Genomic DNA, 24,343 nt, shown 5'->3' with positions numbered 1-24,343 from the left:
ATCACGATCTTTGAATAACTGTAAAATTCTAGGTATTCATATGGACATTAACGATTACTTTTACCTTCTCAATATTCTAAATTTGCAATAATGTGCGGGTGAAAAATGCATTGGGAAATCTTGGAAATTATTTTCTTTCTCAAGTAAATACCACCTGGTATTGACTGAGGCTTTGGCTGCAACGTAAAACAATTGCAATCAATGCCAATTAATTTTACCGTTATGTATTGACCTTGTTAGCCTTTGACTGGGCACAATTATGTCTTTCTTCACCTGATAAGATGGCTGGGCCATTATAAATCAATTCTAATTTATTTCACAGATTCTGCCGCTGGCATATATTTAGACTGGAATTGGTTCATTTCTCTGTTTCATTATCCATTTCGTCAGCTAATAATGTGTTGTTACGAAGAGTTAATTCATAGAACAATATTTTTTTTGTAAGCCCAACAGGATCCATTTTTTTGTGTGTTGGGGGAGCGTAAATCACAGAAGGTCCATTTTCACAGAACAGAATGATCAGAAACTGGTGTAAGTTCCCCTGCCCCCAAATAAATCACATGAACAATTGATTGGTCAGTGTTCAACCTGTTGAATGGTTTATTGGAAGAACAATTCACCCGTCATTCTAACTGTTAAATCTGTGCAAGAAATAGTGTTGCAGACATAGTATAGAAATACAAAATGTTAGAGAAGTGAGCATGGATTACTATCGATTTGTCAAATGCATCTTTTCCCCTTTGATGTAATTTGTACGGGAACAAGGGAACAAAAAGTACAAGTAAAGCTTCACTGTTGCTGCAAATTTGCATCTGTTGTGAATTTACAGCCGATTCAGCTCAGAGCATCCAGAATAAACAATTAGGGGTTATTTTCTGTAATCGTAGATAAGAGTAAAATTATTTCTCTCTCTCTCTCTCTCTCTGTTTCCCCCCCCCCCCCCCCTATTTCTGGACTGAAATTCAGAGATTAACATCGGGGTGCGATAAACAACATGATCCACATCTCTGTCTGGATTTAGCCTAGAAAAACTGATGGTGCATGCATTGGCACATAATTTATTACCTCCTAAGGGATAACAATTCAAATCACCCTGCCTCAAGCTGCATAATCAAAATGACAATGATATTTTAGAGCATGTATTTTGCTAAACTTTTTAGTTTAACCAAAAGAATCAAAGGCATTTTGAAATAATTTCTTGAACAAATGGAAGCAAAATTAATTGTTTTCCTCAGTGCTGAATATTCAAAGCAGCAAAACACTACAGATTATTTTAGAGTCATGAATATATCATCTTGGTTAGTGTTTACATAGAGAGAGATAAATAAGGTTCATAGTGGCAAATATGTAATTACCAGTTTTCCCGGTTTCAGTCCCAGGGGTTTTCCAGCCCCGCAGTAACCATTGATGTCATGACAGTGAAAAAGAGTTGTGCAGTCAGTGGTCCTATTCATATCAGTGTTTTCCAGACAGGTAATGCTGATTTCTTAGTCTGTTGATGACAGAGTAGAGTAGACAGTAAACTGTGCAAGACTCATTGAGAGTATGTGAAGGCAGTTTATCAAACACTTCTTGACCTATTAATGTCAGTCGCATCTGAGCACTTTTTTTGTGCAGATACTGACCATTGTGTTGATTATGTGTGGACAGTTTCTCCTTGACCACTTCACAAAGCAGTTATATGGATGTTCAGTAATCTCTGAAAGGTCAGTATTCAACATGTGCTACAGCAATCGAGATACTGTGTTGGAAACTTGGACAGCACATGCTGAAATATGCATTGCCATTCAGCCTGCGAACTGTGATGAGGTCAATAGGCCTATCAAACAAAGGAAGGTGTAGATAGAATAAGGTTAAATGTGATACCCAATCACTTTTAGAAAATTAGATCCAATTGCAAAAGGCATTACTGCAAGGGATGCATTTGATTTGGAGTATGGTCTCATTGTTCTGTGAGGACCTACAGTTGAAATTTCTATTTGTATCATATTAGTTTTGAAAGAAACTACTATGTATGTACTGTTGACATTCAAGCTCATACTTTTCTATAACCATATAAAACATTTAACTGGAGCTAACTAAACTTCATTCAATATATGAAAGATCGAGCCAATTTGCTAAGAGATTTGCACATCTTATTTCACCTTTTTCTTTATTTCTCATTTTACAATCTGGTTAAGTACTTGAGTTTGTCTGAAAAATATACTTGAAATATCCAGAGTTAAGAAAGGTAGACTTTTCCCCCATATATTGTATATGACTGAGTCTTTGATAGGACACGTTAGATCTCTGCAGTTCCACCTACATGCACTCATTTCAATACAATTTTCTATCAACAATTAATTGTTTGATTTTCCCCTCATAGTTTTAAAGGCAACGCAGGCCATGATGTGGTCAGTGAATGCATATGAAGTAATTGTATGTTTTTAATTCAACTGTTTAATGTAAATCAGAAAGTAATGAATTTGTATAAAGATCCCCATGCGCAAGCTTGTAGGCGTTTTAATTGTTGCTTAGCTTTTGATGGTAGCATTTATTTTATTGCAAGTTTAGTATCTGGCCAGGATTTTTATTGTGCCTGGATTAAAATAAAAATTAAACATTGTATATGTTCTGATCTGAAGTGTTTTAACACAAAAAATGAGCGTGGTGTTGGGAGGATATTTGAAAGCTGCCACAATTGGAAAGGTAATATTATCTGCATAATTATATCAGAGCAGTGTCGAATGTATGTTTTGCAGATTTGGACATCAATAAATACCTGTCATTGGTCTTGAGTACCTGCTCATGTTTTGTTTATACATGGCCTAAGGATAGTCTTTAAAACATTCTGTTTTTTATTGTTAACCCACGAAATGGATCTTACTCTGGATTTTGCACTGCTTTATTCACTCTCAGTTTGTAGTTTGAAGTGCAAGCTCTTCTAAAAGGATTTATGCATAGGTTCACTATTTTTGTAGTTACGGTTTATATGATAAGCTTTTTTTATATTTAAAATCAATATGTAATCCTGTGAAGGAGCTTATCCCCCTAAAACCCCATTTGTAAATCTATTTTAGCTTTGTTGCACGGTGCAGCCACAGTATTCCAGAGATTGATTAGGTCCAGCAGTAGAATCCTATCAAATGGACGCTCTGATGATGCTGCACACTTTTTCTGGAACGCTAGTTGACTGGGACTGAAGATAAGACCAGATTGCAATCCCCAGTGCACCGTTCACAACAAAATGTTAATTTTCAGAAATTTACAGCCTAATTCATTGAAACAACAATTTTCTAAAGTACAGCATCCATATGTTTGTACTTTTAACATAAAGTAATTTATAGGGAATCACTGATTTTTATTCTACAATATTTTAGTTTTAATTAGTGTTTTCATTTATCAATTAAAAAGCAACTTTAAAGCGATTATTTTAATAAATACATTGTGTGAATTGATTTCCTTTGAGAAAATAACATAGTTTGTATCTGTTTTTCTGTGTTAGGCATTTATTTTTTCTGTTTAAATTAGAGTTTAAAGTTTTAATTTCCTAGGAACTATGCTACTAGGGATGTCATTTTTATTTAAGTATGATTTCATTTTGGAGAACAATAAATTGTATGCATGAGACCAGATGTTCCTATCCAATTATACAAGTACTAAAATGTGAATTTTGAATATTTGAAATATACTTTAAGGTACAATAACTGGCTGAAAGGGTGGGTGACGAAGGTGAGAGATGCCAGGAGAGAATAATGGGGATAGAGGAAGTGTTTAGTCACGATGGTCCAGTGATCCAGGTGGGGAACAGTGATGAACCATCTGTGTTTCAACTTTCATTTTACTATTACTTGATGTTTGATCTCAAATATGCATTGTACAGGGCAGCACGGTGGCACAGTGGTTAGCATTGCTATCTACGGCGCTGAGGACCTGGGTTCGAATCCCGGCCCTGGGTCACTGTCTGTGAGGAGTTTGCACATTCTCCCCGTGTCTGCGTGGGTTTCGCCCCCATAACCCAAAGATGTGCAGGCTAGGTGGATTGGCCACGCTAAATTGCCACTTAATTGGAAAAAATGAATTGGGTACACTAAATTTATTTTTAAAAATAAAAAAAATATGCATTGTACCTTGCTGACAAAATGTGAATATGAAATCATGTCCATGAACTTAATCAAACTGGAAATTTTAAGAACCAAAAGCTGTGACTCAGTAATATTGAATGGTTCAGTAAACGCGTAGATTTACAGAGGTTACATGAAACTGGAATACCAGTGGATCACGCTGTTTAAACAAAAACTCTGCAGTGTCATGCTTGTTAGTATGGTAGCACAAAGAAATTGGAGCATAGTAACCACAGACCTTTGATTATGGGCACATAGTGTAGCAGAGATGTAGCAAGTGGAGAGGCTTCAACCATTCCCAGCGGGTAATAATTGCTGTGGTCAGTCTCGCCTGTTAATTTGTTCCCTCCCCTATTAAGAAGGTTTTTTTTAACCCTTCATCTAACTATTTTGACAAAGTACGTTTAAAATATGAATGGGTTTAATACTGTTTCTTTTCTGTTAACTTCAACCAAAATTCAATTTGCAATGAATTATGTAATCAGGTTTCCATACCCTTGCAGTTTAGTCAAGAAAGGTACTGGTGAAACGGGACTAAAAGCTAACAAATCCTCGACCTGGTGGCCTATATCTGAAGGTTTTAAGCAGGGGTAGTAGATGTGTGGATTTGATATTCTGAGATTCTCTGTCTAGATTTTAGAATGGTCCCAGTTTTTAAATGCATATCAATCGGTGTTCATTGATTTCAGGTGGTGAGTCACTTCCTTTGTTGCCTGGAGTGCATAATATTTAATACGTGGCTCTGTAAATAAAGGCTTGAAAGTGAATGAAGACCTGGCTCCAGTTCTATCCTCCACTTCCTGGCAATCTAAGTTTTTGACAGATGTAGATTAGAACAGCGTTTTTCAAACTTTTTGCTCCCGGGATCCAATTTTGCCAAATGTCCATCCTTCAGGACCCACACTGACCAACCTCTGCAACACACGTCACGTTTGTTTACCTTTAATGTTTGGTCCTCACAATCTCACTCCAATCAGGTTCACAGGAGCAGACTTCCGGTGACAGGGATGTGCTAAGCAGACGTACAAAAGCTGACTCGCCTCCTATGAATTCAAAATTAGGCACTTTTAGTCAAAAATAGCTTGCCAGAATCAGGAAAACAATCATCCCCTCACCCTCTCCAATCAAAATTCAAAGAGCGATGCCAAACAATAGCAACTTGTTATGGGCCAGGGTTTAGAGAACCCCAAAGTGTATCATGGAGTTCACCTGGATTTGGTTCGTCACTTTGAGTTAGAATCATTAAAACCTCCTCCTTTTCCTCTCTCTCCCTTTCAAAGTACCTTTTAAGCATATTCACATGACACACTTGGTGAGTTTTCCTTCTATCTTGTGTTTTACCACATAATTCACCTCCACTTAATTTCCTTTCAATTTGATACGGTCCACAAAACCTTGCTTTTAAAGGTTCACCTACCACTGGTAACAACACCAAAACTTTATCTCCACTGGCAAAACTACGAACTTTGGATTTCTTGTCACATTTTGTGCAACTTTTAAATGTTGTCTAGCCAGTTCACCTGCTCTATTTAATCGTTCCCTGAAATTTGTCACGTAATCCAATAATGTAATTTCCAATTTCTCACTCACCAATTTTTCCTTAATCAATTTAAGTGGTCCTCTTACCTCATAACCAAAGATTAGTTCAAAAGGACTAAATTTGGTTGACTCATTAGGTGCATCCCTAATTGCAAACAGTATGAATGGAATTCCTTTATCCCAATCCTCTGGATAATCTTGAAAATAAGCCCTCAACATTGTCTTTAATGTCCGATGCCACCTTTCTAATGCTCCCTGCAATTCTGGATGGTACTGAGTTGATTTAAATTGTTTTATTCCTAAGATATCCATAACTTCTTTGAATAACCTTGAGGTAAAATTTGATCCTTGATCTGATTGTATTTCTGTGGGTAGTCCATATCGAGTAAAGAATTTAAGTAACTCCTCCACAATCTTTTTAGCTGTAATATTACACACTGGATGGCCTCTGGAAACCTAGTAGACACATCCATTATAGTCAAAAGATATTGATTCCCGCTTTTTGGTTTAGGAAGCAGTCCTTGGCAATCAATTAGGACCCCTTGTAAAAGGTTCCTCAAATGCTGGAATGGGTATTAAGGGTGCTGGTTTTATCACTGCTTGAGGTTTCCTATCACTTGACATGTGTGACATGATTGACACCATTCAACTACATATTTATGTACTCCAGGCCAATAAAAAATGTTTTTGGATTTTAGCTTGAGTTTTCCTCATCCCCAAATGACCTCCCACTGGTACCTCATGTGTAACTCGCAACACCTCCTTTCTATACCCTACCGGCAATACTACTTGATGAAATTCTGCCCACTTTTCATCAGCCTGCATATGCAAAGGTCTCCATTTTCTCATCAACACATCACTTTTACGGTGATAACACTCTGGAATACACCCAGATTCCTCTTCCATATATGCTTTCTGATACATCCGTTTTATTTCTACATCTTTCTGTTGTACCTACGCCATTTTTCCTGAACTAAAAATATCCGCCTCATCCTTCACCTGTTCTTGCTCTTTTTCAACCATCTGATCAAAAATTGTTTCTGATAATTGTACTTCAATCTCATCTTCACTCTTTGATTTCTCCTCTTGTCTTAACCTGTGACTTTGCGACCTTGTCACTACACAATCCGGAAAAATCCCAGGATATTTGTCCTTCAACACTTTAGTTGTCTGATTTTCCACTGGCTATCAAACACAATGGGCATCACTCCCACCTGCGATCCAGATATATCATTACCCAAGATAAACTGTATTCCTGGACAAGATAGTTTCTACATTACTCCTACTACCACTTCACCACTATTCACTGGACTTTCCAACCTTACCTTATATAATGGAATGCTACTCCTCTCACCCTGAATTCCACATATTACCACCTTTACTGGCAACATTCTTCCCAAACTATATAACTCCTCATCTCTTACCATTAAACATTGACTAGCTCCTGTATTTCTTTAAATTGTGACTTCTTTACCTGCTCCTCCTGATACATATGAGTAAACTTTACCCACACAAGTAAATTATTTAAAGAGATCTGGCACCTTCTTATCAATCACGTCTTGATCAAGCTGTACAATCTTTTGCACCTCCTTCACTTCACTTGGGCTTTCCTTTACCACTTTAACAAACCCTACTGTCTTATCCTGTTTTACCACATCAGCCTTCCCAGTGCTTTTATTCAACCACAAACACTGTGACTTTACATGGCCTATTTTATTACAGTGAAAACATTTGAAACTTTTCATTTCTTTTCCACCCTCCTGGATTTCTTTTTTAATCTGAGGTACACTCTCCTTATTATCTCCCATCAGATCACCTTTACCTTTACCACTTGAGTATTTCTCATGTCCCCAGTTTCTATCCCTCACCGGCTGAAACTGATGTCGGAAACCAAGCTTTGATTTCTGAACTGATTCATAATAATCTACAATTTCTGCTGCTAACCTCACAGTTTTAACTCTCTGCTCTTCCACATGAGTTCTCACTACATCAGGAATTGAATTTTTAAACTCCTGCAAAAGTATAATTTCTCTGAGAGCTTCATACGTTTGGTCTATTTTCAAAGCCCATATCCACCTACCAAAATTACTCTGAGCCTTTCAAACTCCATGTACATTTGACCAAATTGTTTCCTTAAATTTCTAAACCTTGTGTGTAAGCTTCAGGCACTCGTTCATATGCACCTAAGATGGATTTTTTCACCTCCTCATACATCCCAGTTACCTCTTCCGGTAGTGATGCAAACACTTCACCAGCCATACCTATCAGCTTTGTTTGAATCAGTAATACACACATATCCTGTGGCCATTTCATTTGTTTAGCTACCTTCTCAAATGAAATGAAAAAGGCTCTACCTCCTTCTCATCAAACCGTGGCAATGCTTGGGCATATTTAAATAGATCCCCACCAAGCCTTTGACTTTGACGTTCGATCTCACTGTCCTTGTCACTATCAACCAACTGTACGGTTCCTTTTACGTCTGCCAATTTTAACTGACTGTCATGTTTCATGGCCATTTTCTGAAGTTCAAACTCTCTCTATCTTTTTCCCTGATCTGTATCTCCCTTTGTCTTTCTTTTTGTTCTGCTAGGGCTATTCTTTCTGTTTTCCTTTCTTCTATCTCTTTTCCCCCTCTCTCTCTCTCTTTCTCTTTCCTCTCTCTCTCTTTCGTATTTAAGCTGCTTTAATTCTTTCTCATGTTCCATTTGTTTAATTTGTAACTGAAGTTTTGCAATTTCCAATGAGTCAAACTGTATCTCAGGCAACTTTAAATGCTTAGCCACTGCCATAATTACCTCATCTTTTCGCATTTTGTCAGGAAATGTTAACTGCAATGTTTTTGCCAAATCTAACAGTCTGCTTTTAGTCTCTGTCCGTAAGGTACTGCATGTGACCGTCTCCACCCCCAAAAACTTCAGAGCCTCTAAAAGAGCCATTGTCTACAACACACTCCCTAGTTAAACTAAAATACCACACCTGAAAAGCAACCACAATTTGCTCACCCCTCACTGTCTTTAAGTTCACTAAGCCAAATAATAGATAGACTTTTATCCCGGACGAGCCCCCAATTTGTAAAGGGCCAGGGTTTAGAGAACCCCAAAGTGTACCATGGAGTTCACCTGACCCACAACTTTTAATAGACTGTGGTATGGGGAGCACACAACCCATTCTACAGGTGTGGTGGAGCAGAAATGGAAAAGTATTTTTTAAAGCAAAACAATGTTTATTCTATGAACTCAAATTAACCATTTTAAAACATACAGTGAACATCTTAGCAACTATCAATTCAAATACAACCCCCAAGGAATACAACACTAAGTAATCCTTTAAGCTTTCCTATCAACATCCATAAGACTTAAAACACCTTTTACCAGAAGCACATCAGGTTAAAGTCGCTACTGTTATTAGTTTTAAATCACCAGGATCGATTTACAGTCTTTAGATTACAGAGAGAGTGTCTAATACACCTTCTGGCTGTGACTGCAGCTATCCAGCTCTGAAAACGAAACTAAAACACACCCTGCACAAACAGCCTAAAACGAAAGTAAAAAGCTGACAGACAGCCCAGCTCCACCCACTCTCGGACATCACTGCAGTAATAAACACCCATTTCTTAAAGATACTCTTACAGAAGATCAAAAATATAGCTGCAAAGGAAGAACCCAAAAGTAGGGTCAAAAGGTTCCAGGGCAGAACAAAGGAATATACACACCGACCACACCCTATACGCCCCCCCCCCCCCCACCCCAGATGAAAACGTGTACATATGTTTGGTAAATTAGAGTTGGACTATCATTGTGTCTTATATATCTGTTACCTTATGGCCGTGCTCTTCACAATGTACTCCATACACACTGATGTAAAATAACGAAAAGCCAATAAAAACATTTTTTTAAATAAAAACATGTTTTTAAAGGGTCACAAAAAGGAGAGGGCATATATCAAGTGCAGAGTTTAGCCAGTAGCTTTGTGTCGTCTTTATCTTTGTGAAAACGGAAAATCCATCCTCGCACATGTAGGTCATCGTGAAGGGCAATAACAATACAATGCTTGTTTTACTCAGCACTGGATACTCCTGGGAGATGCGACTCCAGAATGCTGACAGCCGCATGGGCTTTTGGGGTGTTTTTAATGTGCTGTCACAGGTCAGGTGCAGCAGCGTAGTCTTTTCATTTGGAGTCAGCAGTAAGATAATAACTGGCTCTCGGGTCTCAACCTCAAAAGACTTTTTTCACACACCACTTCTCTTGCAAAATCAGGACCTTCTCCTCCCATTAACCAGTACTTCCCTGCATATAACACAAATGGACTTTGCTTCGGCACAATTGACAATTCCATATCTGAAGAAATCATCTTTATGCTGCTTATATTGCTTTGTGCCGGAGTTAAGTTTCTTCTTTGTAGTCTGTTAAGCTGAGGCCCTGGAGCTTTGTACAGAGCTAACACGAGCACTGCTCGATCCTGTCCTGGACTCTCCTGAGCAGCTCTCTCCAGCAGATTCAGATGTGAGATGCTGGCCAGTAGGTACACTGCCTATTTGTGTCGCTGGCCATCGCTTCCTTGTAACAAAATCTACACAGTCCTCTTGCCTTGCTTGCCAGCAGCTCAAAAAGTGAAGAAGATCTCCTTCATAATTTGCCAACAAAAGCACGTACTTAGAGAGTACTTGACGTCAAGTGTACGTGCAGGGTCCCTAACCTGCACACTGCTGCCTCTTATCGGAAAACTGCACAAAGCCTCATTTTGTTCTCCTATAAAAGCCGGCAGCAGCTGCTATTCTCAATTTAAATGATGGTAGCACCCGATAGGCTCATCTCCCATGATTGGAATTAAAGTTCCAAGATCTGCCATGGTGGGATTTGAACACGAGTCCCCAAAGCATCACCCGAGGATGGATTATTTATCCAGTGACAATGCACTATGCCACTACCTTCCCTCCACTTTCCTGTCCTATCCCTCTATTTCTTTTGTGTCCAAGAATCTATTGAGTTCTGTTCTGAATATTGGTTTTATGGGATGAGAATGCCACATCCCCAACTTCCCTTGAGAAGCTGGTGGTGGTGAGCTGCCTTCTTCAACCACTGCCGTCCATGTGGTGTAGGTACATCCTGAATATACTCAATGACTGATTATCCACAGAACTAGGGAGGGAGTTTGAAGCAAAATAATTCTAAACTCAGCTCATTATGGGAGAAGGGGGAAATGTTTAAATGGTACACTCTCTTGATGAATCTTGAGTGTGCTGCGCTACGCGGGGATCTGTAGAAAATAGGCGTTAGAGAAGAATGGTATGACCAATGATGATAAACATCTAAAGTAGAATGAAAACCCTTCAAACCCAGTGACAGGCATTGTGGTGCATATGTATAAGCTGTGACAATCCTCATGGAAACCAATAACTTTGAAAATAAATTAAACTCTACGAAACCAATAGAAAGAAAACCAAAGGACAAAATTTCACATTTTTTGTAAAACTTTTACTGTAACAAGCCAACTAAAATCAACATTATTCAAACATTGGACAATCGCAACAGGTCTGACAGCATCTATGGAGAGAAAATGGAGCTAATGTTCAAGTCTGGATGACTCTTTGCCAAAGATTGTCCAGTATTTTCTGTTTTTGTTTCAGATTCCAGGATCCGCGGTAATTTGCTTTCGTTATTCAAACATTAATTATTGGGTGAAGGATATTTTAAATAAAAAAGTAAATTTCACTTCATATAGTTGACGGATCATAGATAGTTAAACATAGCTACAAACACTGACATTACTTCCTGCACAGGTGTGGCACGATATGTAATCTCAGTCTTTCCAACTAGGCCTCTGGTAGGTAGGTAAGATTTTCCACACCTTTCAGCCCTTGAATCGCATTCACCAGAAGCCATATTCCATCTAAAGTCTACAGACATGGTTACCACTGATCTCTACTCATTAGGGTCAGCATATTCCTGATGGCAGAGTCCCCAGAGACTCCCTTCTACGTATGCTTTGAATAGTCTGGTGAGCTCTGGTAGCACTGAAACAGCAGCAATGGGTCTTGTCTACAATATGTTGCCCTTTCTGGCTTCAGCTCTCCATTCTTTCTAGCTGTAGAGCACAAACAGTAACAGTCTCTGCTCTATTCGCGGAGACGCGTTTCAACACCAGAATCTCAAGACTGTGAAACAGAAAACTGTTCCATTCTGAGAGAACCTTGCTTGTGTCTTTTCATTAATTCCTTGTATTCTGAACTGCCAAACAAAACACACAGGTTGACCCAACCCCACTGCAATTAAGTCACAATTTACAGTTTGCTGTTCATCACTATGATCATGGCAACCTCGGGTCGTATGGGCATTTCTTGGAACCTAATGATTTCATAATCAGGAAACCAATTAACTCTCTTTCAGGATATTCTCAGTTCATCCTGGTCTTATAGAAGACATCATGTTAAAAGAATAAACATATTTTTTTCTTACCCAAAGCACATGGGTCACCGCAAAGCAGTGTAGATTTAACACCAGTAGAACTAGAATTATAAATGCTGAATGAGAATTGGGGGAATGAGAATTGACATTGCAAGATTCAAGTTTCTCACTATTTGAAACCACTTGAAAAGCTTTTAAATGATTTAAGGACCTTGGGTTCATCTTGCCCAAATGAGTTATGGTGGCTTATTAAATGACAGCATTGAAATTCCTACAGTCTGCTTTGATTATTGAGAAACTTAAAGATATGCTTCAACAACGTCTTCACCCTCTCTTGTTATGTAGGGTATATTTTCTTATACGCATCAGTTGGACATTCATCAGGTACATGATACTTAAGGGACACTGTGTCTAAGAGGTGGCAGATACCCCTTTTTTACATGGGCTGTAGGAACTTCATCTACAGCCAGTCTCTCAGCTATTTGGCTGGGCCCTGCACTTTCAAAATGGTGGAAGTGTAGAAAAAAGCAATTAGCAGGCCCCAACCCTTACTTTAACCCATTCCCCCAAGAGATATCATCTTCAGATTGGCCCTGCAACCTCCCACAGAGCTGTTTGGGCGACAGCAATCTACCAGCAGGCTGTTCTTTTAGGGTGCTGGATCATCAGATTGTGAATACGAATTTGGAGATTCTTTGAAAAAGAATAAGCATTCATTTTCAAAGCATCTACAGATACAAAAGCTGGTCCTGCTAAATGTCAAACCCATTTACATTTCCTGGGTAAGCCCCATGGAAATCGATATGCCTCTTCAAATTTTCTCCAATCATATAATATGATCTCTCCTTGTTTTAATATATAACTTATACTGAAACTAGTTTGCTGCAACTTGCTGTCTGTAATGAAGAGATTCACGACTCCCACAGTAGATTCCAGTGAACCTTTACAGTAGTTAATCTATGATTATAACTGTTGTACCAACTGGTTGCAACATTGTGACCTTTGATGTCTATCTTGGTATTTATTATAGAATAATGTAATAGTGATTTCAATTTGAGTATTGAGTAATTTCATGGAACTAATATCACTGAAATACCAATTTAATGTGCACTCTGCAGTGAAGTGTGTTTCTGGCAGCCCAAAAATAGGCTTGTTGCTAAAGATTGCAAAGATCATCTGGCACATTATTCTTGGAAAGTCACAGGTAAGTGGAGATACGTGGATGGATAACTCTTTTAAGGTGTCCCTCGTCCATGTCCTCTGCTCACCCCTTCCCTAAAACATTGCTGCCACATCAGGAATAGCACTTTCTGATGGTATGCCAAAGAATCAAACTACTGACATTAACTTGCAAAGTATTCAGTATTATTGGAAAAAGTACTGTGACATTTCAACGTATTCAATATTATTGGAAAAAGCACTGTGACATATCAGTTCCATTTAGGGTTGTTTGTTTTATTAAAATTCAATTTAAATAAGAAAGTTGGAGAAGTGGATAGATTGAGAGATTACCCTATTTCACAGACAGCATTGAATAAAGACAACTTGACAACGATTAATCACTTCAAATCTTACCAGAAAAATCACATCAGAGTAAAATCGTAAGCGTTAAAATATAGTTAAAAAGGGCAGCACGGTGGCCTAGTGGTTAGCACAACCGCCTCACGGCGCTGAGGTCCCAGGTTCGATCCCGGCTCTGGGTCACTGTCCGTGTGGAGTTTGCACATTCTCCCCGTGTCTGCGTGGGTTTCGCCCCCACAACCCAAAAATGTGCAGAGTAGGTGGATTGGCCACGCTAAATTGCCCCTTAATTGGAAAAAATAATTGGCTAATCTAAATTTATAAAAAAAAAATAAAAAAAAATAAAAAAATATAGTTAAAACTGTATGTAGAAAGGGTAGCATGGTGGTGCAGGGGTTAGCACTGCTGCCTCACAGCGCTGAGTTCGATCCCAGCCCTGGGTTACTGTCCGTGTGGAGTTTGCACATTCTCCCTGTGTTTGCATGGGTTTCACCCCAAACCCAATTATGTGCAGGGTAGGTGGATTGGAAACGCCAAAATTCTCCCTTAATTGGGTAAAAAAAAGAATTGGGCACTTTTTTTATAATTAAAAATTTAAAGTGTAGGGAGAGAGCAAAAATGGGGAAGATTCATTACTTGCACTTTGGTTCTTTGAACCTCTATTAATTAAATGTTCAAACCCCTGTCCTTGTTACAACCTTGCAAAACCTCTGCACCAATCAAATGTATATTTTCAAACCTGGAAAAGAGAATGCTTCAAGTACTCTAAATAGAATACTGTCTAAATGTTGTTTGAACTCGGACACTGAATGCAGAATCATTTCCAAAAGTTAAATATTTTATCGATATTTCATGTTGCTTTCCTTCCCAGTACCTCCATCTTCCTCGCTGCAAGCCTTGTGCTAATATCCTCTTTTCCTTGAGGTTAATTCCCACAAAGCCCCTAAACTGAGCTGAACCTCTATTTTGCACATATTTCTAATTTAAGTACATTTAATTCTGACAAGTTGCTGAACTTGGAATATTTTCTCCGGCATAAATTTTTTTACATGTTTTGCTTCGAATTCTTTTGGAACTATGGAAATAAATGCCTGAAGAATTAAATGATGAAGAGATTTCAGTTAATTTTTAAATTTTTTATTAACCAAATTAATTTAGAATATTATGGTCATAAATATATCTGATCATTGTGTAAGCTCACTTGATGTATTTTGATATGATGACCCCAGTTCAATCAGCTCAAAGGGCAATAATACATTGAAGACAGACATTTTCAATTTGTGCTACCCAATCTCATAAATAAAACATATTTCATAAAACTCCTAATTACGTTTGAGGAAAATAACACATACAGTGCAGCCTGCTGGAGACTCTCAGTATTGGGTCCTCAAGCTAGAATAGAGTCGCTTCACTGCGTGTGCTAAGTTCCAGTCCATCTAGCTGAGAAATCTTTTCTGCTGGTTGAGCTCTGGAGTTTGCATTCAAAACTGGGAAAAATGTCAATCCATGATCAACACAGTGTGAGTCACCTGCTGACACCATCACATACGTCAGCTTGAGCAGCTGGCTTCTGGCTGGGAGATATGACGTAACAGGTCTCCAGTAGATATCTTGTGACTGTTAAAATGTGGAATTTGTCCCCAAATGTACACGGGATAAAGCAATATTAATTCACAAGCTTTGTAGATGGCTATGCAGCTTGCTTTAATCGTAATTTCAACCTTGAGGTACTCTTCCCGTTCAAATCGCCTGTCTGATAAAACTTTATGAATGACAATAATTTTAGGGGCAGCACGGTGGCGCAGTGGTTAGCCCTGTTGCCTCACGGCGCCGAGGTCCCAGGTTCGATCCCGGCTCTGGGTCACTGTCCGTGTGGAGTTTGCATATTCTCCCCGTGTTTGCGTGGGTTTCGCCCCCACAACACAAAGATGTGCAGGCTAGGTGGATTGGCCATGTTAAATTGCCCCTTAATTGGAAAAAATGAACTGGGTACTCTAAATTTATTTTTTAAAAATGAATGACAATAATTTCATATTCTTTAAGTATATTTTCTTTTTTCAGATGTTGGGGGACAGTTCCACAAAGTCTTTTTGTGCCTATCAGTATTTAATGTATAGTAACCCTAGACAATCAGGCCTATCGAATCAGTTGGAAGAACAATGGAATATTAAACCGAGTCGAATGATAAATCCTAGTATCCCCTTCTCATCCCGAGTTCACTATTGCTGCCCCCCCCCCCCCCCCCCCCCAACTAAGTGGATTTTGGTCACCTTGTCCATGCCCAGTGCACATAATCACTGGTGAGGAGGTGGCACCTGGTGTGCTGCTATTTTGACCACCTTCTTTCTACTATCTCCAACTGTCATGATAAAGTTGGTAGTGGGCCTTGTAATAATAATAATAATCGCTTATTGTCACACGTAGGCTTCAATGAAGTTACTGTGAAAAGCCCCTAGTAACAGCAACAGTAAAGCTCCTTTTTATCAATGCATGGAGGAGAAGGCCTGGTATTGGGCAAAGTAGCCATGATTCAGTGGTAACACTTAGAAGCTTGTGGATTCAATTCCCATTTCAGGAACATGAACACGTACATTGGGCTAACACTTCAGTGCAGTACTGAGGGAGTGGTGGTGTGTCAGAGGTAAAACATAGAAAGTGCTGAACAATCTAAGCAGGTCTGACAGCATCTGTGGAGAGAGAGAAAGAACTGAGCTAATTTTTGGAGGTGCCGTCGTTCAAATGGGACATTGAACTGAATGAACCCTTGTCTGCTCTTTCATGGCACTACTCTGGGGCAGTGGAGGTCTGTCTCCCTGGTGTCCTGACCAGTATTTATCCAGCAACACCTGCCTATTATCATATTGCCGTTAGTGGGAGCTTTCTGTACAGAGATTGGGTACATTAGCAGTGCACACCACATCTTCAAAGAAAAGTGCTGAATTGGTTGTAAACTGCTTTGAGACATCCTGAGTTTGCGAAAGACACTGTACAAATGTTTCTTCCTCTTCCTTACTGGCTGTTCACCACTAACCATTTTAGATTTCAGTGGTACGGTGAAAGTCTTTTTGCTCTTGTCACAGGGAGGGCCTCTTTGCCTGTTTAAACCCTCCGGTCTCTTCAGGTACCGCAGCAACAGTTTCACCGCTGCGCCAGCAGAATTCCCTTCTTTGTCAGTGTTCAGCTGAGAAACCATCTTGTATAATAGATCGCAACCCAGTAAAAATGGATTAGGGTTGTAACCAGATCACAGTACGCTAAATTATAGGCAGTCTGGCTCTAGAGTGTCAGCAAGCAATTCCTCCTTTTGGAACATTACAACCAAAGTTGACAGATGTTTACACATCTATTATTTCCAGTAGCATAACTCAGTCTTACACATTGGAGTTATTCATCAGGGCTGATAGTTGGGTAGCATGGTGGCGCTGATGTTCCAGGTTCGATCCCGGCTCTGGGTCACTGTCCGTGTGGAGTTTGCACATTCTCCCCGTGTCTGCATGGGTTTCGCCCCCACAACCCAAAGATGTGCAGGGTAGGCTAATGGCAAGATTCTTGGTAGTGTAGATGAACAAAGAGATCTCGGCATCCAGGTACATAAATCCCTGAAAGTTGCCACCCAGGTTAATAAGGCTGTTAAGAAGGCATATGGTGTGCTAGCCTTTATCAGTAGGAGGATTGAGTTTCGGAGCCACAAGGTCATGCTGCAGCTGTACATAACTCTGGTGCGGCCGCTCCTGGAGTACTGCGTGCAGCTCTGGTCACCACATTATAGGAAGGATGTGGAAGCTTTGGAAAGGGTTCAGAGGAGATTTACTAGGATGTTGCCTGGTATGGAGGGAAAGTCTTACGAGGAAAGGCTCAGGGACTTGAGGTTGTTTTCGTTAGAGATGAGAAGGCTGAGAGGTGACTTAATAGAGACATATAAGATAGTCAGAGGGTTAGATAGGGTGGACAGTGAGAGTCTTTTTCCTCGGATGGTGATGACCAACACGAGGAGACATAGCTTTAAATTGAGGGGTGGTATATATAGGACAAATGTCAGAGGCAGTTTCTTTACTCAGAGTAGTAGGGGTGTGGAACGCCCTGCCTGCAACAGTAGTAGACTCGCCAACTTTAAGGGCATTTAAGTGGTCACTGGATAGACATATGGATGAAAATGGAATAGTGTAGGTCAGATAGGCTTCAGATGGTTTCACAGGTCGGCGCAACATCGAGGGCCGAAGGGCCCGTACTGCGCTGTAATGTTCTATGTAGGTGGATTGGCCACGCTAAATTGCCCCTTAATTGAAAAAAATTGGGTACTCTAAATTTATTTTTAAAAAGGACTGATAGTTACAGCTTTATATGTTTGGATTAATTTGCTCATACAAACCTTTCTTACCAAATATATGCTTGATACAATAAGTTATCATTTGCAAATGATTTTATTTTTGACCTGGCCTTATTCTTTCTTAAATTTTGGGTACCCAATTTTGTTTTTTATTCAATTGAGGGGCAGTTTAGTGTGGCCTATCTATCCACCTATCCTGCACATCTTTGGGTTGTGGGGGTGAGACCCATGCAGACACGGGGAGAATATGCAAACTGTTAAGTGTCGATCACATAGACCAGACCAGGTAAGGGCAGCAGATTTCCTTCCAGTGAATGAGAGTTGTTATGCCAGTAGTTCTATGGTCGCTGGTACTATTCCAGGTTTATGAACTGAATTCTCAATTACCTCAGCTGCCATTGTGGGAATTGAACCCGCGGTCTTCGTTAATTCAGGCCTCTGGATGACTGGTCCATGTTGCAGTCTTTCATTTACCCATACATTTTCAAGTGTCGGAAATTTGTAAATGAAACAACATGGGCAAGATACTGCCCGACTTCATTCTTAATGATGCTGGCACGATATATGTAAATTGTGAACATGTAAATGCAGTCTAAAACATCATGCCTCAAGGAGCCCCGGCACGTTCAGAGCTGCCGAGCCTGTTTGTTGTCTTCAGTGAATTTTGCATGGGGCGGGTGTGGGGGTTGCGGTTTGCATTCTTGTGTGGCTTATGAAGATTCACATGGTAACGGTTGATGGGTATTGTTGGGATTTATCTGAATGCAACAGCCGTGTGAGTTTAACGTGAAAGGCCAGGGCGGTGGGGGCTAAATCCGAGTAGATTGCACACTCTGTTTGGGAAGTAGAGAGGGGGTTTGTTTCGTTACTTTTGTGGCTTCGGATATTAAAGCCGGTGTCCGATTTCCCCTGACTATAGTCTCTATCAGCAACTACTCGCCCTTTTTCATTGTTTACTTTCCTAATGAGCTGGGCGGAGCTGGTGACCTGCTGATTGACAGATACAGACTCCAGCCCCAGAGCTTCACTCCTCGAAACCTCCCTCCTGCACACACACACATCTGTGAACAATTCAACAACGCTCCTTGCACATATTTCAACAAAGGACGAAGTCTTAAAACGCATCCATTTACATTTTCTGGATTAAAATGGAACCATTGTAATGATTTTTTAAAAAACGATATGCAATATTCCTTCTTTTCTTTTAACTTGGATTTTATTTAACTCGCAAGAACTTTCCTCTCGTTGCTAGTTTTCTATTTCGCCTGAAGTAGATTTAGCCTCTGTTCACATTTATTTAAAGTAAGAAGTCTTACAACACCAGGTTAAAGTCCAACATGTTTGTTTCAAACACTAGTTTTCGGAGCACTGCTCCTTCCTCAGGTGAATGAAGAGTATGTTCATTCCATTTGCCTGAGGAAGGAGCAGTGCTCCGAAAGCTAGTGTTTGAAACAAACATGTTGGACTTTAACCTGGTGTTGTAAGACTTCTTACTGTGCTCACCCCAGTCCAACGCCGGCCTCTCCACATCATTTATTGAAAGCGTTACCTTACACCAATCTTAAAAATTACCCAAAACCATTTTGAACTTTTTCCAAATAAAATGCTTGCTCCAGACGAACTGAAATCCGAGTTTCTGGAGTTTGAGTAACTGAACCCAACAAGGCAGCTACATCACAACGTCGTTCATTGCTGGTGGGTAAGGGATGGTGAATCTGCAGAGTGCTCTTCATATTTCATGTTTTTCCTGAAAGCAGTTGTAGAGTACAGATGTAGAAGACAGATTGAATCCTGGTCAATGATGCACTCTGGAGTACTGGAGCAACTTCCTTGTTTGGAGAATTGCTAACGAGACATAAATGTATTTTATATCAGAAATAAACGACTGCACTTTCTGCAGACATGTCAAATGAAGGGGAACAACGGGAAACCGGGACTGCATCGTGGGCGCCAAACCCCGAATAAAGTCAAAATGTGCAGTGCATCCCTCGCTGCCTGCAACCTGTAGCTAGAGAGGGCCAGAGACATGCCGTGTCTGAAATGCGTTGTAAGGAAGGGTTTTGTTCTGTATGACCAGCAAACTCGCCAAATAACCAATTGGATTAGAACATCTGAATTTTATGAAATATCCCAGTTCTAAACATCTACAGGTGGTTGCTAAAGTATGTTTGGTGCTTCGCACAGTTTAATTTCCAAATCGCACTAACCTTGCAGGTTCAGCACTCTCCATTTACAAATCCAGTTTATCTTTCGGAGTTTGGGGCAATGCAGATATTTAAACAACAAGTTAGTCTCGGCAAAGATGGGCAGTAATTGTACTTTCTCTATTGTTTTCAGACTGGCAGAAAACCGAAGCACAGAAAAAACGTGAACAGCTCCTGCTGGATGAACTCGTTATTCTGGTTAACAAACGAGACGCACTTGTCCGCGATCTGGACGCACAAGAAAAACAGTAAATTATAGGATTATACAGAAAGTGGTCACGGGAAAAACAGTTACTGTATTACACAGGGAGGTCACAGGGAAAGCTGTGAATTATTGGATTACACAGGAAGAGGTCACCGGAATACCAGTCACTATTACACAGGAAGAGATGAGGTTTGAGTGACTGCCCTGGACATCAAGGCAGCATTTGACCAAGTATGGCATCAAGGAGCCCTAGCTAAACTGGAGTCAATAGGAATGGGGGGGAACTCTCCGCTGGTTACCTGACACAAAGGAAGATGGTTGTGGCTGTTGGAGGTCAGTCATCTCAGTCCCGGGACATCACTGCAGCAGTTCCTCAGGGGAGTGTTCCAGGCCCAACCATCTTCACCCGCTTCATCAATGAACTTCCTTCCAACATAATGTCAGAAGTGGGGATGTTTGCTGATGACTGCACAATGTTCAGCACCATTCGCAACTCCAAATGCAGCAAGACCTGGACAATATCCAGATTTGGGCTGACAAGTGGCAAGTTACATTTGCGCCGCACAAGTGCCAGGCAATGACCATCTTGTACAAGAAAGGATCTGACCATCGGTCCTTGACATTCAATGGCATTGCCATCACTGAGACCCCTCACTGTCAACATCCTGCGGGTTACCAGAAACTTAATTGGACTAGCCATATAAATACTGTGGCTACAAGAGCAGAGCAGAGGATAGGAATCCTGTGGCGAGTAGCCTACCTCCTGACTCCCCAAAGCCTGCCCACCATCCACAAGGCAGGTTAGGAGTGTGATGGAATACTCCCCACTTGCCTGGATGAGTGCAGCTCCAGTAACCATCTAGGAGAAAGCTGCCCACTTGATTGGCATCTCTTCCACAAACATTCAAACCCTCCACCACCAACGAACAATAACAGCCATGTGTACCATCTACAAGATGCACTGCAGGAACTTGGGCAGCACGGTAGCATTGTGGATAGCACAATTGCTTCACAGCTCCAGGGTCGTAGGTTCGATTCCGGCTTGGGTCACTGTCTGTGCGGAGTCTGCACATCCTCCCCATGTGTGCGTGGGTTTCCTCCAGGTGTTCCGGTTTCCTCCCACAGTCCAAAGGTGTGCAGGTTAGGTGGATTGGCCTTGATAAATTGCCCTTAGTGTCCAAAATTGCCCTTAGTGTTGGGTGGGGTTACTGGGTTATGGGGATAGGGTGGAGGTGTTGACCTTGGGTAGGGTGCTCTTTCCAAGAGCCGGTGCAGACTCGATGGGCCGAATGGCCTCCTTCTGCACTGTAAATTCTATGAACTCACCAAGGTTCCATCGGCAGGATATTCCAAACCCATAATCACTACTATCTAGAAGGGCAAGGGCAGCAGATACCTGGGGAACCCCACCATCTGGAGTTTCGCCTCCAAGTCACTCACCGCCCTGACTTGGAAATATATTGGCAGTTCCTTCACTGTCATTGGGACACAATCCTGGATCGATCTCCCTAACAGCAGAGTGGGTGTACCTACACCTCAGGGACTGCAGCGGCTCAAGAAGGCAGCTCACCACCACCTTTTGAAGGGTAATTATGGATCGGCAATAAATGATGGCCTAGCCAGGGCTGCCCACATCCCGTAAAAATATATTTTTAAAAAGTAACAGGGAAAACGGTTACTGTATTGCACAGGAAGAGTTCACAGGAAGAAGAGTAAATTATAGGATTACATAGGAAGAGGTTGCAGGAAAACTAGTTACTGACTCACACAGGAAGAGATAACATAGTTACTGTATTAGACGGGAGTAGGTAACCGAAAAAACAGTAAGTTGCAGTATTACACAGGAAGCGGTAACTACTTCCATTTCAATGTTGACTTAAAATTGCTCTCATTGTTTGACTTTATTATTTACTGATCCAATCTGGTCAAATCTTATAATTTCTTACTTTTCAATTCTGGTTTGCTGGTGATAAAATTCTTGAATGTAATAATCAAATGTACCATCCCTCCTGTCTAATCAGATATACCATCCCCCCTGCCTTATCAGATATACCACCCCTCCTGTCTAATCAGATATACCATCCCTCCTATTAATCAGATATACCATCCCTCCTGTCTAATCAAATATACCATCTCTCCCAGCTGCCTAATCATATATACCATCTCTTCTTCCAATCAGATATACCATCTCTTCTTCCAATCAGATATAACACCCCTCCTGTCTAATCAGATATACCATCCACCCTGCCTTATCAGATATACCATCCCTCCTGTCTAATCAGATATACCACCCCTCCTGTCTAATCAGATATACCATCCCTCCTACTAAACAGATATACCATCCCTCCTGTCTAATCAGATATACCATCCCTCCTGTCTAATCAGATATACCATCCCGCCTGTCTAATCAGATATACCATCCCTCCTACTAAACAGATATACCATCCCTCCTGTCTAATCAGATATACCATCCCTCCTGTCTAATCAGATATACCATCCCTCCTGTCTAATCAAATATACCATCCACCTTGCCTTATCAGATATACCATCCCTCCTGTCTAAACAGATATACCACCCCTCCTGTCTAATCAGATATACACCCCTCCTGTCTAATCAAATATACCATCCACCCTGCCTTATCAGATATACCATCCACCTTGCCTAATCAGATATACCATTCTTCGTACCTAATCAGATATACCATCCCTCCCTGCTGTCTAATCAGATATACCATCTCTTCTTCCAATCAGATATACCATCTCTTCTTCCAATCAGATATACCACCCCTCCTGTCTAATCAGATATACCATCCCTCCTGTCTAATCAGATATACCATCCCTCCTGTCTAATCAGATATACCATCCCCCCTGCCTTATCAGATATACCATCCACCCTGCCTTATCAGATATACCATCCCCCCCTGCCTTATCAGATATACCATCCACCCTGCCTTATCAGATATACCATCCCTCCTGTCTAATCAAATATACCATCCACCCTGCCTTATCAGATATACCATCCCTCCTGTCTAATCAAATATACCATCCACCCTGCCTTATCAGATATACCATCCCCCCTGCCTTATCAGATATACCATCCACCTTGCCTTATCAGATATACCATCCCTCCTGTCTAATCAGATATACCACCCCTCCTGTCTAATCAGATATACCATCCCTCCTGTCTAATCAGATATATCATCCCTCCCTGCTGTCTAATCAGATATACCATCTCTTCTTCCAATCAGATATACCATCCCTCCTGTCTAATCAGATATACCATCCCGCCTGTCTAATCAGATATACCACCCCTCCTGTCTAATCAGATATACCACCCCTCCTGTCTAATCAGATATACCATCCCTCCTGTCTAATCAGATATACCATTCCCCCCCTGCCTTATCAGATATACCATCCCTCCTGTCTAATCAGATATACCACCCCTCCTGTCTAATCAAATATACCATCCTTCCTGTCTAATCAGATATACCATCCCTCCTGTCTAATCAGATATACCATCCCTCCTGTCTAATCAGATATACCATCCCTCCTGTCTAATCAGATATACCATCCCCCCTGCCTTATCAGATATACCATCCACCCTGCCTTATCAGATATACCATCCCCCCCTGCCTTATCAGATATACCATCCACCCTGCCTTATCAGATATACCATCCCTCCTGTCTAATCAAATATACCATCCACCCTGCCTTATCAGATATACCATCCCTCCTGTCTAATCAAATATACCATCCACCTTGCCTTATCAGATATACCATCCCCCCTGCCTTATCAGATATACCATCCACCTTGCCTTATCAGATATACCATCCCTCCTGTCTAATCAGATATACCACCCCTCCTGTCTAATCAGATATACCATCCCTCCTGTCTAATCAGATATATCATCCCTCCCTGCTGTCTAATCAGATATACCATCTCTTCTTCCAATCAGATATACCATCCCTCCTGTCTAATCAGATATACCATCCCGCCTGTCTAATCAGATATACCACCCCTCCTGTCTAATCAGATAT

The 24,343-nt window shown here is 40.7% G+C and overlaps 1 protein-coding gene across 1 annotated transcript in view; it reads left to right on the top strand.

Moving 5' to 3' along the window:
• Positions 1–24,343, top strand: part of ehbp1 (EH domain binding protein 1) — a 481,622-nt gene that overhangs the window by 454,385 nt on the left and 2,894 nt on the right. The window contains 1 exon segment of the mRNA XM_038807817.1: positions 20,235–20,349. Within this exon segment, the coding sequence (XP_038663745.1) occupies positions 20,235–20,349 (115 nt within the window).

Source organism: Scyliorhinus canicula, chromosome 1 (genome assembly GCF_902713615.1).
Source record: "Scyliorhinus canicula chromosome 1, sScyCan1.1, whole genome shotgun sequence".
Lineage (NCBI taxonomy): Eukaryota > Metazoa > Chordata > Chondrichthyes > Carcharhiniformes > Scyliorhinidae > Scyliorhinus > Scyliorhinus canicula.
Note: the sequence above shows the minus strand (reverse complement) of the source record. Positions and strands in the feature narration are given on the sequence as shown.